The 25284-nt window shown below is 45.9% G+C and overlaps 3 protein-coding genes and 1 long non-coding RNA gene across 13 annotated transcripts in view; all 4 read left to right on the top strand.

Moving 5' to 3' along the window:
* Positions 1-3392: 3392 nt before the first annotated feature.
* On the top strand, positions 3393-4343 carry LOC130518501 (uncharacterized). The gene is made up of 2 exons (XR_008948057.1): positions 3393-4112; positions 4234-4343. It is a non-coding gene; the product is annotated as an uncharacterized LOC130518501 (long non-coding RNA).
* A 670-nt stretch (positions 4344-5013) lies between these two features.
* Positions 5014-11733, top strand: gtf2h4 (general transcription factor IIH, polypeptide 4). 2 transcript variants are annotated; one of them, XM_057020946.1, is made up of 15 exons: positions 5014-5153; positions 5747-5822; positions 5904-6027; positions 6115-6219; positions 7037-7168; positions 7342-7527; positions 8003-8111; positions 8927-8995; positions 9067-9150; positions 9379-9544; positions 9880-10010; positions 10146-10193; positions 10297-10375; positions 10865-10926; positions 11034-11733. In XM_057020946.1, the coding sequence occupies exons 3-15, from the start codon at positions 5912-5914 to the stop codon at positions 11142-11144; spliced, it is 1398 nt and encodes a 465-aa protein (XP_056876926.1). In that variant the 5' UTR covers positions 5014-5153; positions 5747-5822; positions 5904-5911; the 3' UTR covers positions 11145-11733. The 2 variants fall into 2 exon arrangements, with proteins under 2 accessions (XP_056876926.1, XP_056876927.1); XM_057020947.1 differs by lacking the exon at positions 5014-5153 and adding an exon at positions 5175-5568.
* Positions 11734-11984: 251 nt separating this feature from the next.
* The window catches only part of atat1 (alpha tubulin acetyltransferase 1), a 38582-nt gene continuing 25282 nt past the window's right edge, over positions 11985-25284 (top strand). The window contains exons 1-7 of one of the 8 annotated variants that reach the window (XR_008947832.1): positions 11985-12158; positions 12269-12329; positions 12958-13049; positions 13173-13230; positions 13333-13446; positions 13815-14504; positions 14771-16763. Coding sequence is in view for 3 of the 8 variants with exons in the window: in XM_057019972.1 (XP_056875952.1) it covers positions 12067-12158; positions 12269-12329; positions 12958-13049; positions 13173-13446; positions 13815-13916; positions 14948-15091 (765 nt within the window). In the remaining 5 variants the exon portion in view is untranslated. Of the gene's footprint in view, positions 12159-12268; positions 12330-12957; positions 13050-13172; positions 13447-13814; positions 14505-14770; positions 16764-25284 lie in introns of those variants that run through there. The other 7 variants (XR_008947829.1, XR_008947830.1, XM_057019975.1 and 4 more) reach the window with 7 other exon arrangements.
* Positions 18255-24939, top strand: c21h6orf136 (chromosome 21 C6orf136 homolog). 2 transcript variants are annotated; one of them, XM_057019969.1, is made up of 7 exons: positions 18255-18505; positions 19106-19255; positions 20679-21314; positions 22464-22552; positions 22624-22824; positions 23386-23455; positions 24430-24939. In XM_057019969.1, the coding sequence occupies exons 2-7, from the start codon at positions 19157-19159 to the stop codon at positions 24583-24585; spliced, it is 1251 nt and encodes a 416-aa protein (XP_056875949.1). In that variant the 5' UTR covers positions 18255-18505; positions 19106-19156; the 3' UTR covers positions 24586-24939. The 2 variants fall into 2 exon arrangements, with proteins under 2 accessions (XP_056875949.1, XP_056875948.1); XM_057019968.1 differs by having other exon boundaries at positions 24412-24939.

The raw sequence follows: 25284 nt of genomic DNA, 5'->3' as shown, positions 1-25284 counted from the left end.
TGGTGTGAACTTAAAAAAGGGAAGTGGACCAAGGAAGTTGCAGAAGACCCAGATGTTTGTTTGAACCGGACCGACTGTAATATTTCCATCATTGCCTCAACAAGCTGTTCACAAGCTGTGATCATACATCAGCTCCTGCGTCCCATCGGCTCCAGGATAATGGAGAGGGTTGCTGATGTCCAGAAGCCTGTAGCCTCCCCCACCCCTGCTCATTGTCTTCGTCATCATTTTCTCAGTTAAATTTAGAAAAAGAAACATGTGAAATCCAGGTGATTCTTCTTTATTACGTGCTTTTAAAGGTGCCAGAGTAGGAGTACAGTTCAATATAAAACACAAACACACAAAAAACATGTGTGACAGCGACAAGCATCACTACTGTCAAAATAATGGGCAAAATACAAACGACATGTCGTCATTTCTGCTGTTTTTTTAGCCAACAGGAACTCAAAATGGCATCAAACAGAAAAAGTGTATTTCTCTTGTCGAATTAGACATTTTATTTTTAATTTGAAAAGCTATGCAAAACGTGATGCAATATTGTGGATGTAAGTTATAATATATATATATATATATATTTAAGAGCCAAAATTAGTACCCCCCCCCAAGATTGGAAAGATGTGATCTGAGACAATGTGATGGTGTTAAATTTAGGGATCAATTTAAGAAGATCAAGTGCGATGAGCAAGAAGAGCAAACCTGTCAGTGGTTTTATCATTTCAAAGGTTAATGGTAAAAAAGTTGCACTATCTGCATGTCGTAAGCCCTCAGGAGGACAAAGATATGCGTCTCTTCCATTTCTTTCTCTTCACAGGAGAATGCAGTTGCATGATGAACCCATCTGGCTGCTCAAAGTGCCGTACTGTGAGGAGGCCAAGGACTGGATTAAATTCCAGAAATGCTTGAAAGAAATGCCTTCACCATCACCGACACCCATCTTGCGCAGGATTTCACCGAAGCCTTGGTCTGTTCCAAACCCCTGACAACACAAAGACACAATTCTCTGTCATAAGAAAAGAACTACAAACAAATATTCCTCGATATGTATTGATGTTCTCCACAACAGTTGTGATTTTCGTCATGAAGAGCTGATGAAGCACTGATAAGGGGAGAGATGAATCGTGTTCCTGTTCCATACAGGGAACACCCCCCCCACCACAGAAGCACGAGCTTCTAGGTTTGACCTTTGGCCTCCTCCCTGCTGGTATTCTACCCTGGAGATGGTGATAAAGTTGAGTTTGCAGCATCACATCGATGAGCCTTTTTCTGAAAGGCAGTTTGTGGCAGATTTCTCAGCTTCTTTTCTCCAGTTCGTCTCCAGGTGGTTCGTACTTATTTATTGCTACACACCAAATTCTAAATTAGCTGATATCGTCCACGAATGCTAACATAACTCTGTGCTCACATCTGATACGCCGTTCGTGTTGACTTGAGAAGAAACTGTGAATTTATGAGATTCCAGAACGATGTTTTTATTGACCCTTTACAGCAGTTGGGTTGTAATCGCCTTCGTCTGGGTCCTTCAGTTAAGCAGTCAGACTCTGGTTGAGATTAAAGTCTCTTTTCCAGAACAATCCAGTGTAGTTACAACACAACTATCCCACATTTAACTATGAATAACACAAAGGCAGGCCGATAAAAGAATTGGGTGGGGCTTCTATTCCAGGACATTTCCAGGTTACCAGGTCCATTACCTTGGCCAGATTAGGCAACTGAGAAGACAGAAGACTTCTGAACTCATCCTTCTTCAGCGTGGCACCATTGTCGGCTGAAGCTGAGTGGAACTGGTTGACCAGTGTGCTGATGGCATTTTCCAGGGTGGAATTCTAGAGAGGAAAGGACACAAGATGATCATGTCACACTTGCTCGTGCGTCTTTCGTGGCGATCTGAAATGGCTTGATTCTATGCTGACGTGCACGTTAGCTCCAGTCATGACAACTTATTCTTTCTTCATCTTCTTAAGAAAATTCAGTAAACTTTTTCTCTCAGTCTTAAAGATCAGGATTGATTTTGATCTGTTCCAGGGATTTAAGTCTGGTTCATCAGTGAAATCCTTCAATGTTCTGAGCAGAGAACAACCCAACCATGTTTCTTTAAAAGGCCCTGAGCACATAGAACCCCCCAAATACCCATGTGCTGTCCCAGTCCTGAAGACAAAATTGTCTTCTTGTGTCCACGTGGACAGGACAACTCTCCAAACCATTGCAGAGGATCCTCGTGGGCATCCACGCCCTGATCTCACACAGGAGCAACTTCCGGTTGTCTTTGAAACTCACGCAACCAGTCTGAATCCACAGGAACGTGTCCTCTCTCTCTCTCTCTCTACATATATATATATACATATACACATATATATGTGTGTGCGTGTGTGTGCACATGTAAATACATGTAATGAAGAAAGAAACACCGAGGTGACACGAATGCCTCACAAGTATCGTCTGTGAGCAGAACGAGTCCAACAACATTCTCCTAAGTGGCTGCATAACTGTCCGAAAAAACCACCTCAGCTCTTTTTTCATGAAAGAAAGAAAGAAAGAAAGAAAGAAAGAAAGAAGAAAAAGAAAGAAAGAAAGAAAGAAAGAAAGAAAGAAAGAAGAAAGAAAAGAAAGGAAGGAAGAAAGATGGAGGAATTCTGAAAGATGAGACTTCACAAGTCAGCTGGAGAACAAGAAAATGAGCACAAAGATAGATAGATAGATAGATAGATAGATAGATAGATAGATATATAGATAGATAGATAGATAGATAGATAGATAGATAGATAGATAGATAGATAGATAGATAGATAGATAGATAGATAGATAGATAGATAGATAGATAGATAGATAGATAGATAGATAGATAGATAGATAGATAGATAGATAGATCCGGATTTGAGGAGAAGAAAAACTGCTCTGAAGTTCTAATGAACCCTGAAGAAATCTCATCAATCTGAGTGCTTCAAAGTTCCAAAAAGCCACAGCAGATTGAGGAAGTCGAGCTGGACTCTCAGCTGCGGGCTTCTTCTTCTTTTAGCAGCGGATTAGGGATGGTTTCTTACCTGCGTCATTTTTGCGGGTCTGTGCTGGACTTGCGGATGTCGCCTCTGTGGCCCTGCTCAGAAAATGCCAGCCTTCCGGGATCCTCCCTGTCAGCCAGCCTTCAGCTCAGGAGAGCAGATCTGGGAAGAGAAGCCGAAGACGGAGAAGCGTCACGGCGCCAGGACCAATGGAGCTGCTGGTATTCAAACTGGGCCAGAGCTGGAGGGCTGGAGCTGCCACAGGAATGCGGGAAAGCTGTTCCGCCTCCACACGCTCTTTTTGCGCAACAGCTGCTGCGTGTCGGGGCTGGAGATCCGCTGTCAGACCTGCTTCTCTGCCCACTTCCCGAAGCTCTAGTTCGGATACTGACAGACACAACTGTGTTTGATCCTATCACAGACAGAAGGAAACCAGTAACATCACGGTCTTGGACTGGTTTATAGTGAAGAGTTGTTGTTGGAAACGCAACAATGACAGAGGAGCGCACATCAGGATTCCATCCCAGCTGCTGCTTCCGGATGTGACAAGCACAGACACACAGGACCGACCTCCACCTCAGCTCAGTTCTCGGTCACCTTTATGTACACTGGGATGGACAGAGGTGCAATAGATGTTAGAAAAATGAGGAATTAAGAGATGATTTAGATGAGAAGGGTGAAGGGCCAATAGGGAACCAAAATAGAGAACTGGACTAATGAGATCTCGCTTCCTGGTTCTCGTCAGCATCCGAGCAGATGTAGGGGCTCTGAGGACCGTTTCTGGTGGAGCTCAAAAGGTGCTGAATGGGTGTCCAAAGACAGATCCTGATGGAACCAAACACAAGGGTTCGCTGTGGTGCTACTGGGGGCCACGTTGATGCCTGGGCCGGGGGTAGCTCAGTCTGTCTGGGACTGGACTGAGAAGGGGAGGGATCTCGGTTCAAGCCCCGGTGAGGACAAAACGTGAAAGGTGTTCTGGTGATGGGGAATGGTGCCCTTGAGCGAGGAGGTACCAAACCCACAAATGCTCCCACAAGGCCCTGCCTTCGCCCGTATGTGCACCCTCCGTGTGACCCTGAAAGGGACAAAGAAATAAGTTCAAGCAGGTTATGAAAGGTGCTGAATGTGGGCTGTTTCTTTTTAATCTGTTTCTTTCCTTCTCTGGCTTCCTTGTTTGGGTTTGAAGTGTTGTGAAAAAAGGCTGAGGAGATGTAACTTGTATTGTTCTTTATTTCAGAAAGGTCACATGATGGTGAAGGCCGTGGACTCTACCAAGAGCTCAAGCACTTCCAGCTGTACGTCTATATCTGCTTCAGCCTTGTAATTTAATAAAATGGAGTGACCGCACTACGAGTCATCAATGATCTATGAGTTTAACATTGTTTAGTAGTGATTTTAACAAGAATTTAGAGCAGCGATTACTCACGAACCTACACACACAACTGAACAGTTAATCAAGCTCAGTGGTCACCCAAGAACGCGATGTCTTCTTCTCATATCTTTAATGGAGATTGGTGGATTTAGTGTCAAGGTTCTACCAGTGAATTGAACAAAAATATCTCATTCTTCAAAAAAAACAGAGCCATCGTGACTCTAAACTACGAGGCCACAGTGACCTAAAACAATAAAGTAATCCAGATCAGAGCTACAGCTGAAGCAGTTTAAAAAAATATGTATATTTCACATTCAGGGTGGACAATTATTCAAACATTTACATTATAGGCTGCTGGACTTCCTTTTGATTGAAGGAATTTTTTAGTCCAAAACTAAAAGATCACTTTTTTCTTCTATTTGGAAAAAAGCATCTTCATAAAGTCTGATAGATAAAACATTCTGCAAAACCTAACAAATAAAATTACAATCAAAAGTGTGCTCTGATCTTTGGAAGACCAAAAGTCCTCTTTCCACCAGAATCCAGAACGTCAGCAAAAGTTACTCAGTACATACTAATGACCAGCAGGTGGTGGTGGTTCCTGTCACTGTTTTCTGAAGACTTTGCAGAAGAAGTGAAGAAGAACAGGACCAATCAGAGAGCGGATCGTGGGTCACATGACATAGCTGCCAAAGAAAAGGATGCGCCGCTGATAAACTTGTACAAGCAGTTTATCATATGTAAAATTGAGGCTCAAAATTTGAAAATGTTTTTCGTTTTTTACGGTAAATCATGAATTCTTTTAATACACCTGTTCGTAGTATTATTTAGCACATCCCAACAACTAAATATATACGTTTGGTCCCCCGCACGCTGCGTTGGCTGGTAGTGTTTTGATAAACTACACAATGTAAATGTTGCTGCTAAAGTCTTATTTGTGTTTGACAGAAAGAACAGGTGTCACATTTTTCTACAGTCTCTTCTTAAACGGCTATTTACGAGTTGCCAAATGACTATATTGATTTACTGTTTGCTGTTCAGTAGGTTTTGATAGAAAAGCTAAAAGTGCTAGTTCCAGTGGAACAAACAGGCGTGGGGGGAGAGGGTAAAGTTTAAAGGGAAATATGACAAGAAATAAGATTAAAAGAGAGCAGTGATGATGAAGAAGGGATCGTTGATCTTCTAAGGATCAAGACCAAGGTGTGATCTTGAAACCACATGATGTATAGAATAACCTTGTGTGTCTTTATATTGTTCAGCTGGTATCTACTGACTACCCTCAACCTTAACTGCACGGCTATTGCCCAACCTCAGAGGTGTGGATAAATCCCTTTAAAACTTAATGGATTCATGTTTGTTAATGTGCTCTGACCCACAGCCCATCCCAGGTCCTGCTAATCAGATGAATCCAGGCCCAGCCCCATAACCCAACAGCTCTCACTGTAGTTACCAAGGTACCCTGGAATGTTTACCCTGTACATCTGAGTAAATCTGAATTTTGTTCTGAAAATGCACCCTAACCTGGTCATTTTTAGGGTTGGTAATGAAGCTGCATGTTCAACTGCAGTGCAAGAATCTGCATCAATACCTCAAAGAGTTGAGTCCTGACATTTTGGACAGACTCTACAACCATCCAGCAACATGTCTGGCTGTTTACAGGTATCAAGGCCAAGGCACATGCATGCAGTCGTGTGGTGAGAGCTTTTGTCAATGTTAAGCCGTTTCTGGATCTTTAATTCTCTGCAGAGAACTGCCGTCTCTGGCAAAGAACTTTGTGATGCGAATGCTGTTCCTCGACCAGCCGCTCCCCCAGGCAGCCGTGTCATTATGGGTCAACAAAGACAATCAGAAGTGAGTTATCATTCATGTGGAAAATGGAGACAATTGATATCAGCATAAAATTGAAAGATTGGAAAGATGTTCAGTCATTGTTTTTGATAGAAGCTAATTCTGTTTATCCTGCTATAAATACGTAATGGTAGTTGGTAATTATGTAGTTTATTTGCCCTTTTATTATGTTATTTGCAAGTTCAGACAATGCTCACAAATATTATCCATTTAAAAATCAAATCTGTTATTTTAAGCTTTAGCAGACTAGCTTTTATCAGGCAGGGCTTTCCTGATGACAACATTCTAAAAGAAATACACCAGATAAAATAATAGTTATCACTACTGTTATAGTAATAATATGAATAATAATAACACTAATAATGATAATAACAAAAATCTTAGTAGTTGTAGTAGTAGAAGCTCTGCACTTGTATCACATGAGACAGAACCACACCAGTGTTAGCGTCATCTGCTATGTGTGTTCAAGGTGTCATAAAACAGTTTCTTTCTACTCATTATGCACAGAGAGGCATCGTTTAGGGTTATAACACGTTCAGTATTAACCTAATAAAAGTGAGGGAAATGCCTCAGAGAGAGAGAACTTTCAATAAAGCAAATTATTTTCTTTATTTTCTAACCCTAACCCTCCTGACTTGGCTGAATAGGAATTTTTCCAAATCCTGTTCCACCTAAACGGACACCTTTGTAAGAACGGCCAGATCTGTAACCTATTTCTGTTTCTCAGTGCACACAAGCCTGTAAGGGACACTATACATTTCTGCTGCTCCCGTCACAAGGAAAAAGGAAAGAGCCAAAGCTTTTTGGTTGTGTCTTGCAGGGATCATGATGAATGTGTGTCGGTGCTGGCAGGACTTCGCCTCTGGCACAGTCAGCATCTGCAAGGAGGTCTACAAGGATACATTTTGAATCCAGTCTTTAAAGATAACCTAAAGATTGCCTTGCTTGGAGGGTAACTCTTCCACCATTTTCTTAGTTTAGAAGCAATTCCTCCCATTATTTACCAGTTGTGCATTTGGATCCAGATGTAGTCAGACTGGTCCGATTTCAGGCCAGCAGTAGAGTTCTGAGATGGAAATGCTGCTCAGAGAGCCGACGCTGTGTTGGCATCTGTGTTGATGACAGGGGCAGAGCATGGGCCGACGAAGGAGGCACTCTGGGTCCAGATCGCCACGCCCGGGACATCGGCAGCCTGGACCGTTACGCCACAGAGCGCTGGGAGGTCATCCTGCATTTCATGGTGGGTTCACCCTGCGCTGCCGTCAGTCAAGACCTGGCGCAGCTGCTGGTTCACGCAGGCCTCATGAAAAGGTACAAATATTGTTGTCTTTGTTGTGCAGGAAAGATGTTTGATCTGTTGCTGAACCTGCAACATTAAACTGCTTCTGTAAGATCTCATGGGGCTGGTTTCAGTGGTCAAAAGACATTTCACCACAATAGTTGCGGACATAAAAGAGGGAAATGGATACAACTAGATATTAGGCAGGTAAATAATAATTAGGTAGCAGTGAAAATAGAGCAGCAGGGGGGCTGAATTGAAATGATAACAGTCAGTAAACAGTCAGTTTTGTTTCATGACTTACATCTGGCTGTAGAAGGTCAGATCTGCTCTGTATGTTCTGCTCATTAGAGCATCCAGACATCCACACAGAAGTCCAGTAACCTGTCCCACAGATGTCTGTGTGACAGATTTAACAAACCAAACCCTTTGGAAATCTGCGCGCGTGCATGTGTTTGGTCCAGGCTCTTCGCGTGTGCCGCAGTGCTCTGTGCTCTTGTGTTGTAGTGAAGCCGGGGAGCCACCTTACATCACCTCAGCTGGTTTCCAGTTCCTCCTGTTGGACACGGCCTCTCAGCTCTGGTACTTCACCCTCCAGTACCTGAAAACTGCTCAGGTATGTGAGCGGAGCGGCACAGCTTTAGGTTACCGGGTTACCACTTCATCAGGAGAAGGTAATAAAAGCTAAAAGAAGCCCCCTGAGGGATGGCTCAGGAAGCTGTTTTAGCTGTTTTAGCTTTCCCTGGATCTGAGCGCCTCACTGAACTGAGACGTTCCAATGCTTCACTGATTGTCATTCATTCTGATACAATAACACCGCAAGCAAACATCGGCTTTTAAGTACAGCAGTGACAACTCTTATCATCTCGTTCTGGATGTTTCATCTAGCAGGGCGTTTCCGTGGTAACGATCATATTTGAGATATTGCTCAAACCTGCTCATCAGTTCCCTGTTTGCAGGATAATTCCAGTTTCTGTCAGAATCAGACCACTGTTGGGCTCTTTTAAACATTAGCATCCAGTTGTAGCAGGTCACCTGTAGCAACAGAAGGCGGCAGAAACGACTGTGATAGGAAAACAGCCCGTTTAGCACCGACTTGGCTCAGCATTCCGGTACCGTCAAACATGGAATCAGGTTTAACCTGTTTCTTATAGGAAGAAAGCGCTCCAATGTCCTGTTTGCTGACAGTCGCAGCTGTCAGACACAAATTTTCAGAATTCTCCAGGTAGCTTAATAACCATGTTTATGAATCCAGCATGTCCTGAAATCAGGATATGATCGGTCAAACCGGGATACTCGGGCCGTGTAAATGCACTGTTTTGAACTTGGGCTCAAAGCTGGAGTTTGCTCTGGGTTTGCTCTCAGAGATCCTCCCTGGCTCCTGTTGCTCTTTTCAAATAGGGATCTCCATCTTCTTGTCTTGTCTTGCAGTCTAGAGGAATGGATCTAGTGGAGATCCTGTCATTCCTGTTCCAGCTTAGTTTCTCTACTCTTGGGAGAGTAAGTGCACATTTGCTAGTTTCCTCTATGCTAGAAGCAGAATGAGAAGGTTTTGGCCTCTGCTCTTTCAGGATTATTCAGTGGAGGGCATGAGCGACTCATTGCTGACCTTCCTGCAGCACTTACGGGAGTTTGGACTTGTCTTTCAGAGAAAGGTGAGCTATTCCCCGGTCAACTTTAGTGGAACCAACACACAAAAATCAAAGCTTTGTCTTGAACGGTGGGGGGGGTCATAGAGTAGCTACCCCAGTGAGTGGATAAGTAAAGGTGTGAGTTCATGAGTAGATCAGCAGCAAAGCTTTATCACCGTCATGGATGAGTAAGTCTTTATATGCCGTTGATATTGCATCTTCGTGTTAGACATTGTAATATTTTCCCATCAGAGGAAGTCTCGGCGCTACTATCCCACCAGACTGGCCATCACACTAGCCACAGGCGACTCCAGCAGCTCCCTGCACACCCCCACAGCCAGCTTGGCCTCAACTCCTGGTTCTGGTGACTCTGGCTTCATCGTGGTAGAAACAAACTACCGCATCTACGCTTACACCAGTGGGTTTAAATGTGACACTCGCTCTTCTAATATCTGCTGCATGTTTCATCTTGACTGCTGACCGGATGCATTTGACCCCTTCTTGACAGGGTTGGAACTCATTTACCACACTGAAACATTTCAGATCATCACAAAATGTTATTGCAGACAAGCTAGCCATGATCAGAGAGATATTAGAGAGATTAGTAGGGATATATGTGTGTGTATGTGTACAAACACACACACACATTTATATATCTAACAATAAAAGCACACATATACATATACTGGTATGTACACATCAATGGATGGATGATTGTGTATTAATTGTGTTTTGGGTGTCTGTTTTCCACAGATTCAGAACTTCAGATTGCTTTGGTTGCTTTGTTCAGTGAAATGTTGTATCGCTTCCCAAATGTGGTGGTTGCCCAGGTGACCAGGGAGTCAGTACAACAGGCCATAGCCAACGGTATCACTGCTCAGCAGGTACAGTCCCGGGTCACATACAAGGATGTTTTGAGTGTATGTCATGAGTGTAAATGCAACCTTTTTAAATGGAGCGCGTCTGTGCATCGCTACCATCCGTCCCCCTGAAGGTAGTAATGGTCTTTTTCCTGTCAGATTATCCACTTCCTGAGGACGAGGGCTCATCCTGTCATGCTCAGACAGGTCAGAGCTAACCCTTGATCCATCAGTGTTCCGTAATAATGACAAGAGGTTAATATGGTGCATAATAACACGTGTTTGGCCCTTCTCCGTGTCTCCGATTCAGACTCCGTTTCTTCCTCCAACAATAACTGATCAAATCAGACTGTGGGAGCTGGAGCGAGATCGGCTGCAGTTCACAGAAGGTGAGCAAGCCTCCATCCCGCTTTATTTGTGCCCTGCATGAGTGAAATCCCAAGGAAACCCACCACCACCTGGGTGGCAGTAAGGCAGCAGGTTTTTCATCCAGTCACAGCCAGATCCTGGTGGGCTGAGTGTGTTTAGAGGTTCACAAACATCAGCCCCAACTGTCAGTGCTGGAAATGGTAACGTAGTTTCACTTGTACAGCAAGCTGAACCCCTGGGACCACAGGTAATAATCATCCATGACCTGACCGCTCGAACCAGCTCCAGATCCGCAGAATCCCAGCAGGTCCCCTTAAAGGCAGCACTAAGTGGTGAACATTCTGAAAAGGGCAGAAATAAATCAAAATAAGCCATTGGACCTCATAATTCCCCTCATCCTCAGCACATCCTGACAGGAAGCAATGAAGTTAATAAGATGTATCATTGAACCCAGCGATAATCAGCTCTGTGCTCGTCCTTTCTGTGTCTCTTCCTGTCCCTGTCTCCAGGAGTGCTCTATAACCAGTTCCTGTCCCAAACAGACTTTGAGGTGCTGAGAGACAGAGCCAAGGTCGGCAGCATTTTAGACTTTTCATAGTTCTATTCAGCATGTCGGTGTGGAACCTCCTCTAGTTCCTGCTGAATGCTCTCTGAGAGCCGTTGTTCCATGTTTTGCAGAGCTTGGGCTGTCTGGTGTGGCAGGACGCGGCTCACAGGGTCATGGTGGTGACGCTGTGGGGACACAGCGAAGTCAAGAAATTCTGGAAACGACAAAAGTCCCAAATGTAAGCTGAGGACTGGAGGAGCCGAGGACCGCCGCTTCAGACTTCCACAGGCTTCTGTGTTGCAACACGAGAAAATAATAAAATTGTTTGTACTGGTTTCAATTTAACTTGTTGGAATAAGTGATGTGGATGTCGTGAATCTGACGATGTAATAAGAACCCATCGTGGTTCTGAATAGATGTGCTCTGAAGAACAGTAGAACCACCCGGCTCCATCGTCTCCAGCAGCTTCACAATGCACGACTCCTCACTGGGAAGAGAAAGTGGGACCACACCACATCTCTCCAGGCTTCCATTCACCTGTGACTGCTAACAGAACCTGTCAGAGTTGTAGCACCTTCCTGCTCCAGGCAGAAGTGGTGCTGCCAGAGCTTCTGCTGCGGCTGCTCCCGACCTGCGGAAATATGAGAGATGCCCAGGACATTTTATTTTAATGTTGCTCTTATGTTGATTTACATGTTTTGAAATGGTTCGAGCTTTTCCTTGCTCTGTAATTGACTTGCGTTTGTAAGCCGAGGGTTGGTTCCTGGGCAGCACTTGGCTCATCTAGGGTGATTTTGATGAGGTATAGAAATAAACACAACTTGATTGAGACATCCAGATGTGTGTGCTTGTTTGGGGAGGGGGGGTAGTGCGTGTGTGTGTGTGTGTGTGTGTGTGTGTGCGTGTGTTACCCCATTGTATTGTGCCAACTTAGTTTGCAGCCGCGCGCCGGGATAAAACTTTGTGAGTCCAGTTGTTTAAATAAAGTTATCGTTAGGAGCAGCGTGACGAGGGCCCTCCTGACCAGTAGGTGGCGATGACGCGCATTTGAGTTTGCACCAGCTGATTATTTCGAAGAAGAAGAAGAGGAGGATGACGCTTTCATAGAAGAAGAGCAACGTTTTGTGTCGGTTATTAACGCGGTGGAGTTTATTAGGATAGACGATGGAGTTTCCCTTCGATATTAACCAGCTGTTCCCCGAGAGGATCTCCGTCTTAGACCACACGCTTGAGGCAGGTGGTAAATTTGCTGGGAGGTAAGCTGGATCTGTTAGTTTGTCCATCTCAGCTTTACCACAGAGTGACTGACAAAGGAAGGACCCGGATTCGTACTCGCGTCGCACTGTTGCACTGTTTATGTTTGCAGGCCCGACCTTCAGGCTTGTTGTGCTACAGTTATTGATGAACTCGGGAAGGCGTCGGCGAGGGTAAATATAGTTGGAATCCCTTTTCTAATGACACTGATTCTCAGCTCCGGATCTAATGGGATGCCTCACACTGTCATTGGGTTCATAACCGCGACAACCGCAGTAGATTTATTATGTTTGTATTGCTGTTTTTGGCTGATCATTGATGTTGATCATGACTAATGAGTCAATTTTAGTGCAGAACTATGTCATGTCCTGAACAAATTCTTTGTGATGTTGTTATAACATTTATTTCTGGACATGTTTTCATTTAGAAATTGAAATCCAAGCATTAAGTATTGGTATTTAAACCCATTTTGCTAATTGTGTAATTTGCTGTGCAGGACTTTTCAAAATAAAAGTCTTAGCTCTGTAAGTACTGATGTATTAATAGGATCTTTCCTTTTTATTTGGATTATTTATTTATGCCTTTACATGTTTGATTGGTTGTTCTGTCGATCCACGAAGTCTCTGAAATTCGGTGACTTGGTCGCTAAAATGTTCCGTTTTGCTGTTTGTCCATCTGTCCAGTTTGTCCCACCTGTCCTGAAGGAGGTCGCAGCTTTCAAGAGCAAGCTCTCTTGATTTGATCTGAGTTAAAATAAGTTAATGAAATAATGAAAGTTGGTGCAGTGTTGTTCTTCCACAGGCCCAGCAGCTTCCAGCACCTGTCACAAGTGCATCCAAGATGAAGTCGCAGAGACACCAGCTTTATCTACTAAAAGATGGCGAGAGCAACGGGTCTGTGCGTTTACATCTGTATATCTGCTAAGCATAGATGCCTGGATAGATACATACACTCTGTATTTTATTCTGTTGAGTGTTTTCTGGCAGGTCTATTAATTGTTCTTGCCTTGTATGCAGAGGACGAGGTGTTGTCACAGGATTTCTCAAGATCGGATACAAGAAGTTGTTCCTGCTTGTGAGTCACCACGTCGCTTATTGCTTTGTCCCCAGGGTGGTGGTTTGGCTTTCAGATGTTCTGTTTGAAATTCTGGAAGTATGCCCTCTGTCTTGTGTTCAGGATCTCCAGAGTGTTCACGTTGAAGCGGAGCCCCTTTGTGTTCTGGATTTCTACATTGTGGAAAGCCTACAGCGACATGGTTATGGACTAGAGCTCTTTGACTTCATGCTGCAGGTGAACAATTGGGCTTTCCTGCTATAGTGGTTGATGTAGATGAAGTAATTCTAGCTTTGGTGCAGCATTGGTCATGTTCTTGGGTTTCACACCCAGCTTGGAATTATTTTACCAGCAGCTACTGTAGATAAAACAAGCACATTTGGAAAGTGTTAAGTTCTTACTAACCCATCTGTTATGATGCGTCATCACACAAATATGATGAAATCTAGATAAAATCTAATGTGATGCATGTATGTGTACAACTGGGTATTGGGCTTTAAAAATGTAGTTAAGGTACGTGGTCAAACGGCAGGAAAAGACAGTTGGATAAGATGAGGATAATAATACCTTCATGTGTTTCAATGGCTTCTCTTTTCTCTTTGTAGGACAAGAATCTGGACCCAGTTCTGATGGCTTATGACCGGCCGTCTCCTAAATTGCTATCCTTCCTAGCAAATCATTACCATTTGACTGAAAATGTTCCTCAGGTACTATTTGTCCACCAGCACAGTTTTGAAAAGGCCATTTTTAATTGAGGGGGGGTGTTCTTCAAAAGGACTCTGATGGCTGACAGACAAGCGGTTTTAGGACATGGTCCTTCATCTTTTGCCAGCAGACACATAGTGCTGGTCATGGATTTGGGCTGGTGTTTTAGTATCAACTTTGACTGACTACAGGCTGCTACACCTGGGGGAGACACCTCCCAGGACAGTCTGGTCAGACACAGTGTGAGGGAGCTGCTCAGTGTAGATGCACAACAGCAGTGTAGAACAATAACACAAGCATGGATGAGGGATGAGTGGATGGAGGGATGAGTGGATGGAGGATGTATGATGGATGGATGATGGATGAGTGGATGGAGGATGAGTGGATGGATGAGTGGATGTTGAATAGATGAGTGGATGTTGGATTGATGATGGATGGATGATGAGTGGATGATGGATGGATGAGTGGATGGAGGATGGATGGATGAGTGGATGGAGGATGGATGATGAGTGGATGGATGAGTGGATGATGGATGGATGAGTGGATGATGGATGGATGAGTGGATGGAGGATGTATGATGGATGGATGATGTATGGTGGGTGGATGATGGATGATGGATGAGTGGATGATGGGTGGATGATGGATGAGTGGATGTTGGATGGATGAGTGGATGATGGATGAGTGGATGGATGAGTGGATGGATGAGTAGATGATGGATGGATGATGTATGATGGATGGATGATGGATGAGTGGATGGAGGATGGATGATGAGTGGATGATGGATAGATGAGTGGATGAATGAGTGGATGTTGGATGATGATGGATGAGTGGATGGATGGAGGATGAGTGGATGGAGGATGAGTGGATGGATGAGTGGATGTTGGATGGATGAGTGGATGATGGATGAGTGGATGATGGATGAGTGGATGATGGATGAGTGGATGGAGGATGGATGGATGAGTGGATGGAGGATGGATGGATGAGTGGATGATCATCAGTAGCCTCATTTTCTCCCTCTCTTACTTTTGGGCAGGTAAATAACTTTGTGGTGTTTAAGAGCTTCTTCCTCAACAGATCAGGTAATATTTTTGCTCTTTTCAGTTGGGTTTTATTGTTATATATCCTGTCGGGGGACAACGCGGCCTTTCCCTCCGCTTTTATTGCTATAGTGTCCTGAACAAGTCAGTGTCTGAAGTTGCTTCAGAACTCGGAGCCAGAACCTCCTGGAGCGAAGGCAGTTTATGACAAATACATAAACACAATTTCATATTCTGTCACTTCATCTGCTCACATGGTGAAAACTGGACTGGGACTAGAACCGATTCCATTAGAACACAAAGCTATCACATCACTACTTCTGTATTTGTGGAGTAGTTGGTAGCCCATCAGTTGGTCCAGACCATAATCTTCAGGAACCTACCAGAAGGGGGCTGTAGAGACTTAAGTAAGGGGCCCCTGGCGGCCCAGACCTGCACCAGCAGAACCAGCCTGCTTTTGTATTGGTAGATCTCAGAAGTTTGGCTGGAACCTTCTTCATTAGCAGATGTGGTAAATGATGCAGAGCCCAAAGGTTTCAGGCTCCGACTTCTGTAAACAAAAAGGCAGCTGTCCGATTACACGCTGCACTTCCTGTAGACCAGAGCTGGACAGGCCAGTCCTACGAAGGCCAGCTCCAGGGTAGACAAAAGCCAGAGGAAAACCCAGCTGGATCACGGCCCCCCTAGGACTGGGCTGTCCATCCCTGCTGTAGACTGTCTGACTGCTCTTGGTGTCAGTCATAGTGGTTGTTGTCAGTTGTGTTCCCACTGACGGCGAGTGAAGCCAGAACTGGTTGTGATCACTGGTTCCAGCTGCCGTCACGGCCTCAAGAAGAACGTCAGCCCCTCGTGAGAGTGACGGAGCCGGTCTTCGTCCTCCTGCCTGCTTGGTTTGTCTGGTCACAGCAGCTTTCTGAATGACGTCTCTCTCTGTCTTCTCCCTTTTCTTCATATTTCTGCTCACCCATTCCTTTCGGTTCGTCCCCCTCTCATTGTTCTAATTTGACTCTTCTGATGAAGTTCACTAGGTCCTTGCACTGAAGACTGGGCAGTAATACCTCAATGATTTAGTCTCAGAGATGGAGAAGACGTGTTGGAGCTGCTGTTAAAAACAATGGACACTGAGATTCTCTTTGAGTCCTCGCTTTTACCTGCCTGCTTGCCCCTCTGGACACCCATTAAAGTATCTGCCACCACAACGAGCAGCTGGGATTGCTTTTTTCCCCCGAACAGACGCTGTAGGATAACGATAAACTGCAGAAAAACACCTTTCCCCCCATTATTATCCTCATTTCCTTCCATCATTTCGTTGACCTGTTTATTTTCCATCCTATACTGCTCTTCTGTTTTGTTGTCCTTTTCCCTTTTTCTTTCTCATTTGCTGGCTGTCCTGAACCTTTTGGTAGCCAGTAGAGTCTCCATGTGGGCTTCATCTTGTGCCGTCTGGACCACAGAAGATGGGGCCAGCCGGTTCAGGTGCTACTCAGGTGAGCTTAATTGCTGTACGTTTATTACTTTTGATCCACCTTAGCAACCTCTTCTGAATCCGTTGCGGGGGATCAGGTCTGTCTGTGAGGTGGACAGTGAGGTCAGCCATCTTGCTGGTGGGGGACGCTCTTGCGCCTCACCACAGTTGACGTTCCTGTTTGCAGACGGCAGCTACGCGGGTGTTTGGTGTGTAGTTGTTGATTTTTGTTGTTGTTTCTTTTTGAAAGAATGCTCACACCGTCTGAGTTCTTTGATGTGAGCACATCCTCTGCTTTCATGTGACTTGTTCCTTCGATTTCAACAATAAACGTCTGTAAGAAACAACTTGGATCTGGTTTGTGTTGTACCTCAGCAGTTCATGACCAGAGGCCGGCTGTGTTTAGTTATTGTATAGTTATTTATGATGGTGTGCATCATTGCTAACATGTATAAACTACAGTCCAACTACGGCAGAAGGAATCTTGTCTCATGCACATATGCAGACCAGAACTACAGCTGCCTCCATGGAAGGAAAACATGTTTCTGTAATGTAGAGAAGCAATAAAGTCTCTACGAACTCCTCCTGAAGAGGCCCAAACCATTCCACACACTGGAAACACAGAACAATAAAGAGAAGATATCATGGCAGGCTGTTGAGAAGCTCGGTGAGGTCTGGACTCTGGTGGCCCATCCCTCTGAAATGATGTCTCATCATCCCTGAACCCCTCTCACTATCTGAGCCCAGGAATCCTGGAATTGTCATCTTGCCTGTATCATCAGGGAAGAAGACCTCCACTGATGGAGGAACCTGGTCATCCAGGATCTTCAGGTAGTCCGACCTCATTCTTTGGGCCAATGATGTTGCTGAACCTGGACCGGAGGACCTGCAGCACCCCCACACCAGAAAGAGTAAAACAAGCATCTTTTATAAAGTCCATCACCGAACAGAGAGGATGACAGAATGTTTCACAATCACTCCCACCTAACAGTGCACCCCTTCAATAATGCCAATGACCACCGATGACCAAACCAAAACCATCAGGGTTCCCACCAGTCAGTCAGAGGAGAAAAGCCTCTTGAGGGTAATGTCTTCAAGAAACCACAGGAACGTCCAGCTGACTTTTTAAAGATGAAGACGAGAGGACTTCAGCAAAACAAATCTCTTACTGGGCACTCTGGCCCACTTAAATGGGATTTCCGACCTTCCCAAAGGTGAAAAGATAATGCCAACACTGGAAGAATGTGATGGCTTTTGGATCTTCCAAGGCTGAAAGCCAGGGTGCTTTGATCAAAAAGATATCGCCTTATAGAACCTATGCCGTTCTGTCGGCTTGTCCTTAGGATTTTCTCATCTTCTGAGTTGTCATAAAACTTTCAGAACCCTGCCAGCGAATCCTGGACGCTGTTAATCAGGTGAATTCAGCAATATTCAACACACGGTCCTTTGAGGATTCAGATCTCTACCCAGCAACAACCTTTGCTAAATTAAGACAACTCGGAGCACTCTTGAAGCACCTTGACTACCCAATCGATAGTCCATAATCTGCAACTAGCAACGCTTCTACCGAATCTAACCCTCAAAAATTAAGTGAAATTTTGTCAGATCCTCCAAACTCCTTCTTGTTTGAGGGCTCAGACTTGGTTTGAAGGTTAACTTGAGACAGGTCTGGGTTAGGCAGTCCAGGGTAAACCTCTCCTTAAAATCAACATTTGTGTGAGGTGGGATGGAATTATTTGCTCAATTCCCAGTTACAAGCTGATCAATAGAACTATAAGTGTTGCGTCAACGGCAGCGGTACCACTCCAGGCCAGGTCGTGGCGCTGCTGCGTCCCAGCCTGCGGCTCTAAGCACCAACGAAGAAGAAGTAACGGCAGGCGGAGGAGAAGGACGACGAGGACGAAAATAATTATTACTAGTTTTATTAGTATTGTAAATATTGTCATTACTGGCGCGTTCCACGTTGCGTTTTAGTGATCTGCTGAGGCGAGAGCTGTGAGTTCATCTCAGGAGACCATCTTTACCACGCGAAGACCACTTTACCGACCACCACAGCTGACCTGAGACAAGGATCCGCATCGTCTTTGAGGTTAGTGCGAGTTCAATGAGGCTGGTTTACATTTGGGATTCAGGCTGTCGGCGAAGCCAAGGTATAAACTGACAGCTGAATACACCAGTGTAACTGTCTCGAGTTGAAATAATGCCAACACGACTACAGAATTACGGTCACGAATGCAGATGAGTAACAAATCTGTAACTGCTGCAGAAATGATTTTAGTGATTCTAAATCATCGGCCTCCGTGAAATGGCTCAATGTTGGGCTAAAGTGGCACTTAGCATAGTGTAGCACAGCAGCTAAATCATGCACATCAGTAAGATTGTCTGTCTGTCCCTGTCTTTGCTTATCTTTCTCTCTCACTGTCTCCGCCTACCTGTCTGACAATCTCCTTCCCTATCTCACTTCCTCTCTCTCTCTCAGCTTACCTGTCTACCTCTATCTCTGCCGACCTGTCTTCCGCTATCTCCCCCTTTCTCTTGCCTGTCTCACTCTCTTGCTGTCTCTCTCTCACTGTCTGTCTCCCGCCACTGCATGGACAGGTCTCACCAGTCGCTGTTGGTGCTTCAACACACGCTGAACTGTTAAACATGAAACTTTGCTGACTTTGTTCATGTCCTGTCCTTATTTTAGGTGATGGTCTGCTGGTGACCGGGGTGCCTTGACCCCTGACCCCTGTGGTGAATGGCTGTGAGCAGGTGGGGCTTCACCTTCAGGGTGACGTCTGTTTGCTGCCCTGCCAGAAGGCAATCAGTCAAAACTAAGAGCTGGATTCTGAGCCAGGTGAGTGCAAACGGTCTGTTTTTTCCCCCTCCAACATCAAACTGGTTTTATCTTTTTAATGAAAGCTGGTGGTTGTTTATCAGATGAAGCTGCTCTGTTGTTGAAGACTAGATGCAACTTAAAGGAAAGCAAGACACCATCAGGGGAAGTGAGAGCCTTCTCTATTCAGCCTGACTGACTCATGTAGATCCTCATTCCTCCAGCTCAGAGGAGTCCATTAACGTCTAACCAAGGGTCAACTGGACGGTTTTCCAGTATTTTATTTGGGAACCTTTCCGTAACTCTTCACCATAATAGCAAGATAGCTATCATTGGCTGCTCATTCCTGATTTAAGCTGCAGGGAGTCACTGGAAGCTAGCTCATTTGGACCAGTAGAGAGGCAGCAGTCTCCGAACAGTTGGTCCCCTCCATGGGACACACATCCACTCTTTACAGAGGGCCTGTTCACTTCTGGACCCCTGCATATTGCCCTAGAGCAAGTTAGCAGAGTGAGCATCAAAATTGTCCCCGGCCCTGACCCAACAAGCAACAATGGCAAGGAAAAGCTCCTCTTTGATATCTGTGAGGATTCTCAATCATCCAGGTCGTAGTTATCCATCGTAGTGTTTCGGCTTCTCTCCAGTTCTAAGCTCGCTGAGGGCAGAGCTGGAACATACAGCCCTTGTGGACCATGCTAGTGATGTGGGTGGTCATCTGAGAGTCGTTGGCAGGGACGTTGGCAGGGTCGTTCACAGTGTGGGTGCTTCCCCTTTGTCTCCTGGGTCACATGGTGGTGAATCACCAGGTCTCATGAAACGATGTGAACTTTCGGATTGTTGGCAGAAAGAGTGGAGGACTGCTAGTATGTGGGTGATAGGAAGTGCCTCAGCCTCCACCTCTGTTGGATGGTGGTTTTTCCAACAACATGGATGCTTCCTTGACACCCCTCTTGAACCATTAACAGAGCGCTAATGGTGGCTCACGGTGCTTCAGAAGCATAACACACAAACAGTATTGATGCATTAGCCTGTCCGTCGCTGCTCTTGGCTGCTACCTCGCTGGCTAACTTGTTTGTGGATTGCCGTGGTGTGGTGTAAAAGGTCAACCCATGTGGCCCAACAACAACGTGAAAAATTGCAACTCGTCACCTAACGGTGACCTGACTCCACCCCAATCCGAGTACTGCAAACTCCTTTGTAGACAGAAAGCTCATTTGCTAAATTATTGATGCTAATTGAGCAACACGGTTAGATGGATGATAGATTTTGATGCGGATGTAATCTCCTTAACACAAATTGAATTCGCAATTGTACAGTACCCACAAGATGAGGATGAGGGTGGGACATGCCAATAAAGTGATGCGATAAAGTTCATGTATTGTGAATGTGTTTATTCTTAATCATTTTTAATTGTCAAGGGGCTTTTCATTCATTTCCTCTGCAGGCATTTAACTGGCAGTTGATCTATGAGACACGTGCCATGGTTTGTGCATCGTGGGCCGTGGCGCCACCAAACAGCCTGAGATACCACAACACTAAGCAGCTGCCGCTGTCCCACCCGCTTCATCCTGCCGTACGACCTCATTGCGAGGGGACGGGCCATTGGGAGGACTCCATCAGTCTGTGTGAACTAGTGCCCCAAGGTGAAGTGGACAGTCTACAGACAGTGTTGGAGATCCCGGTGTGCTGGGATGGGAAACTTGGGGATCTCCTCGGGGTCCCCGTCTCCTCCGAGTTCTGCTTTCCACTGACCACAGTGGACGGCAGGAGACCAGATGATATCAGCGTTGGTGCTATCAAGAGACAACACAGTTGCTTCAGAAGCCTGTTTGAAGGAGAGAGCTGTCCTGCTCCTTTCACCAGTGGTTCCCACTTTTACTGCTTTCATTGCTTGGGCAGAGAGCCTGCACTGAGCCGGAGAACCGGTACGCAAACCGGAGCGGAGAACAAGCATTTAGCTGTTCCTCAACAGTCTAGAGCAGCTTTGTGTAGCCATACGGAGACTGTTCAGAGCGACTTAGAAGAAGATGGTAAACGGGAGGAGAAACTGGCCCTGATGTACGAAAGACTGAGGACGGAGGTAAGAATGGCTATCAGGAGTGTCTCCTATGTTTCTATAGGTGTTTCTATACTATCTCCATCTCACTAAGAGAATATCACGAGAATATCGCCCGCAAAAGTTGATTCTTTTCAGTCATTAGCAGTGAAACTCATGCATTTATTACACACACTGATAATCCCGACCCTATTTTTTGCCCCTGAGTTGGAGTCAAGTTTTTAAAATGATTATTATTTTTGAAACAATGAACAGATGGATGCTCCACTATTGACTCATACTTACAGCGCCACCTGCTGGTGACAGGAAGTTACCGGCCTTGAGTTACAAGTACAAAAGGCAAAAAGGTAGTGATACTTTACACAGAGGTCAGCACTGGTAATATAGACTTTATAACGGTGCCACAGCTTAGTGAGCATGAGAACGCTGCTGCAGCTTTCATTGTTATTGAAAGGACACTGTCAAAATATACCATTTTTATCACAAGTGAATCAAGCACTAAATAGCCATGTGACTGAGTTCCATTGGAATGTGCGTCCTTTTTAAATAAACAAAGATGTCTAAAATACCAGGCCAACATGTGGATTGGTTTGGTGGCGTTGCTGCAGTGGACTGGGCCAGTTGGGATGGCTGCTTGTTGTCATCATGGGTGGGTGGTGGATGGGTGGGTGGTGGATGGGTGGGTGGTGGGTGGAGGTGATGGAGGGTGTCCTCCAGGAGGGTGTCCTCCAGGAGGGTGTTCTCCAGGAGGGTGTCCTCCAGGAAGGTGTCCTCCAGGAGGGTGTTCTCCAGGAGGGTGTCCTCTTCTCCAGATTGCAGCTGGCCTTCTTCATGTCTTTCCGTCTCTTATCTTGCCGCCCAGTGCTGCTCCCCCAGTAAAGAGCGCTGGTCACAGCCGACTGGTCAAGGATCTGAGCTCCCTCTGGAAGTGGAGTCTGCTCATCTTCTCCTTGAGGTTATAAAGCCATAAACGTGTGTAGTGGGGAGGGGGGCATCACTGAGGTTCTCCACAAGAGCAGCTGTGTCGTGAATGTAGATGTGAGCTCCACTTTCTGACCAGTTCAGGTGAAGGGAAGAAGGGGGTGTGAGGAGGGGAACAATCAGGTCCCAAATCTCCCAAATGTGACTTATTTCAGAAAGTTTTCAGCCCTTTTCTGTCTGCTCTCTCTGCAGCTTCCGCGTTTCTTCCAGAAGAACCATGATTACTCGATGTATTCAGCAGATCTGGAATTCATCAATGGACCCTTAAATATGAAGACCAGGTAAAGGGGGGGTGGGGGGGGGTGATGCGAGCCTGTTTTTATGGCGGGGGCTAATCCGCCTGTTTTCACAGAGGACGTGTGCGGTACCAGCTCTTCCTCTCCCTTTGGCGCCTTCTGTCGTTGTGTTATTACGCTGAGGTTCGGTTGGAGGTTCTGAAGCTCACCAAGCACATGGAGGACGGGACCATCAAGGCCCGCTGGAGGGTCAAAGGTCTTCCATTTCACTCTGTGCTGCTGCGCTTCTACTACAAGGACAAATCTCAGCTGTACAGGTATCGCGCAGCATCATCACAACCTGCGATTTGACATGTGTTTGTCTTCCAAACAAATGCTACGTGGCTACACAAAGGCTTCACAAATGCTACATGAATGCTACACAAATGCTACGAAACTCTTCCACGGGTTAAGGAGCCACTGCTCGTGAGCCTGAGCGAGGGGAGGAGCATAGATGAGTCTGTCAAACAGCCAAAGAAGCTCAGCTTCTCCTAAAATGTGTTAGAACATGTGAACCTCGAAGACCAGTTTTCCTGGTTCGTCCTGGTTTGTCCAGACCTGGACGCTGGGCTTCTGCAGAGCTAGTTTAGTCCGTTTGGAGCTTGTAAGACTGGAGACAACCTGCAGTTCATGCCAATAAACCTCCATCAACTTTCCTTCCTTCAGCCTGAGAGGTGCACTTCAGATCTCCGGCTCTAATTTTTAACTATTAATAAGAATCAACCTTGGTTAGTAAAGGGTTCTAATGTCCTGGCTGGTGCTGCCCTCCGGTCGGCTGTGGTTCTGTCCGTGTCCTGCTGACAGCAGAGGACAACATTAACTAGTGTTGTGTTCTGTAGGACCTCAGACGCCTTCTCCACCTTTTACCTGGGAGAAGATGGACTCATTCACTGTCACAGAGTTGAAAAGGTGAGTTGGTGACCGTTTTAGAGGATGGACGGGGACTTTATAATGACCTCTGACACAGCAGTGGTGCTACTATTACTGCCCCCACAGGGGCACATGCATGAGCACATGCTTGCATCAAGCAGAAAAATTACCCCAAAGCCTTTTTTTAGCTTAGGCCTTCTAAACCTTAAAGACTGAGTCAGAGCCCCCCTCCAGTACCCCTCCAGTACCCCCCTCCAGTACCCCCCCAGTACCCCCCCAGTACCCCCTTCAGCACCATCCAGGCTTCTCTTGAGGTTATTTGAGTCCAACCTGGTTAATTAAATGCCAGATTTCTAAAAGCATGAGGGGCTGGTTTGGTGTTCCGTGTCCAGGATTATGTTGTTTTTGTTTAGTTAATTAAACAGAAGAACTTGAGCACTCATGGATTTTCTCAGAGAGATGTGGGCAGATGATCCATCCTTCTGCTCCTCTTTCTGGGAACGAAGCACCGCCTCTCCAGGTGCACCATCTTGGTGGTCCGTGCAGTGCCTGTAACAGTCCCAGCCCTGAATGGAACTGCCAGCCAGTTTGACCTTGGCCTCAGTTACAGTAGAACCCCAAAGACTCCAGGGTCTTTAGCAGAGTCTTCAAAGGTTCTGGTACCGGTACTAAATCAGTCACCCAAGTTGGAGTAGCACTTTCCTTCAATATAGCATATGCGATGCTACTGTTGCTAACAGTGGTGAGCATTTATCTCCTTATCTACCAATTTTAGTTATAATCAGCAAGGTACCGAACCCACAAATGCTCCCAAAGAGCCCCGTGATGAACGACATCCAGGGGTGGAGCTGCCCCCGCCTGTGTGTCCCCTCACCACCCCCCCGAAAAGGGACCAAGCGGTTAAGGAGACAAATGAGTTCTAATCAGGTCGTGAAGGCCGTCGGTAGGTGTGACTGCTACCTTCAGTCCCAGCTGAAGCAGATAATCAGCAGCAGGTCCTTGGTGTCTTCCAGATGATGCCAAGTCAGCCCCCCATCCTGTCCGGGGTCACTTCGCTCCTGGCCAAGACTCTGGTGGCGCTCGGGCTTCAAGAGCAGCGGCCGGCTCTGAACCTGCTGCCCCTCCTGCTGACCTCACTCCGACAGGCGAGAACCTCTCAGCAGGACTGATTAGACTTTCCTCTCCGTGGCTTCCTGGTTCGCTGTCCTCGTGACCCGCTCCAGCCTTTTCTGTTGCTCTGTATTTGGTCCTTGACTGGAAACCTGGGAGATAAACCGGGAAGGATTCAAACCTTTTAACTTGTTTTTCAGTTTACAGCTTGTCAAACTCACAAAAAAGGAACTCTAGCTCTAATGTCGCGCCTGCATGGTAAATGCTGCTTTTTTGGTGAAATGTTCGGCGTTCCGGATGGTTTTCAGCTGTTAACCAGCTCTTCCCAGCATTCCCAGCAGCCTTATGCACTGTAACCTACGTAGGACAAAGACCTGGATCTTGCTGTCTGAAATAAAGCTGTTTGGGTTAAATGTTGTCGTTATTTCCACAGGTGTGTGCGTGCTCGCTCAGTGTTTACAGGCTTCACAGTCAGCCGTCGTCCTCTTCATCATCATCTTCAGCAATAATCGATAAATCAGCCGACCACGTGCACGCCGTGGCCTCGTGCTCGGGAATCCCTTCGTTGGGTGTTTTCTTTAATCCTTTGATGTTGCCGTTCAGAGCATTTCTGCTGCTCGAACGCGTCGACATCTTCCTCCTCTGACTGGACGTGAACGTGAAAGTTCCCCTCGTTACTGTGGGAACTTTGGTCATTGAAACTTGTCTCTGTTGATCGTTGCTCTCAGGCCTCGAAACACTCACGTGGAAAAGCTTCA

Source organism: Takifugu flavidus, chromosome 21, assembly GCF_003711565.1.
Source record: "Takifugu flavidus isolate HTHZ2018 chromosome 21, ASM371156v2, whole genome shotgun sequence".
Taxonomy (NCBI): Eukaryota; Metazoa; Chordata; class Actinopteri; order Tetraodontiformes; family Tetraodontidae; genus Takifugu; species Takifugu flavidus.
This window is presented reverse-complemented; position numbering and strand designations above follow the sequence as displayed.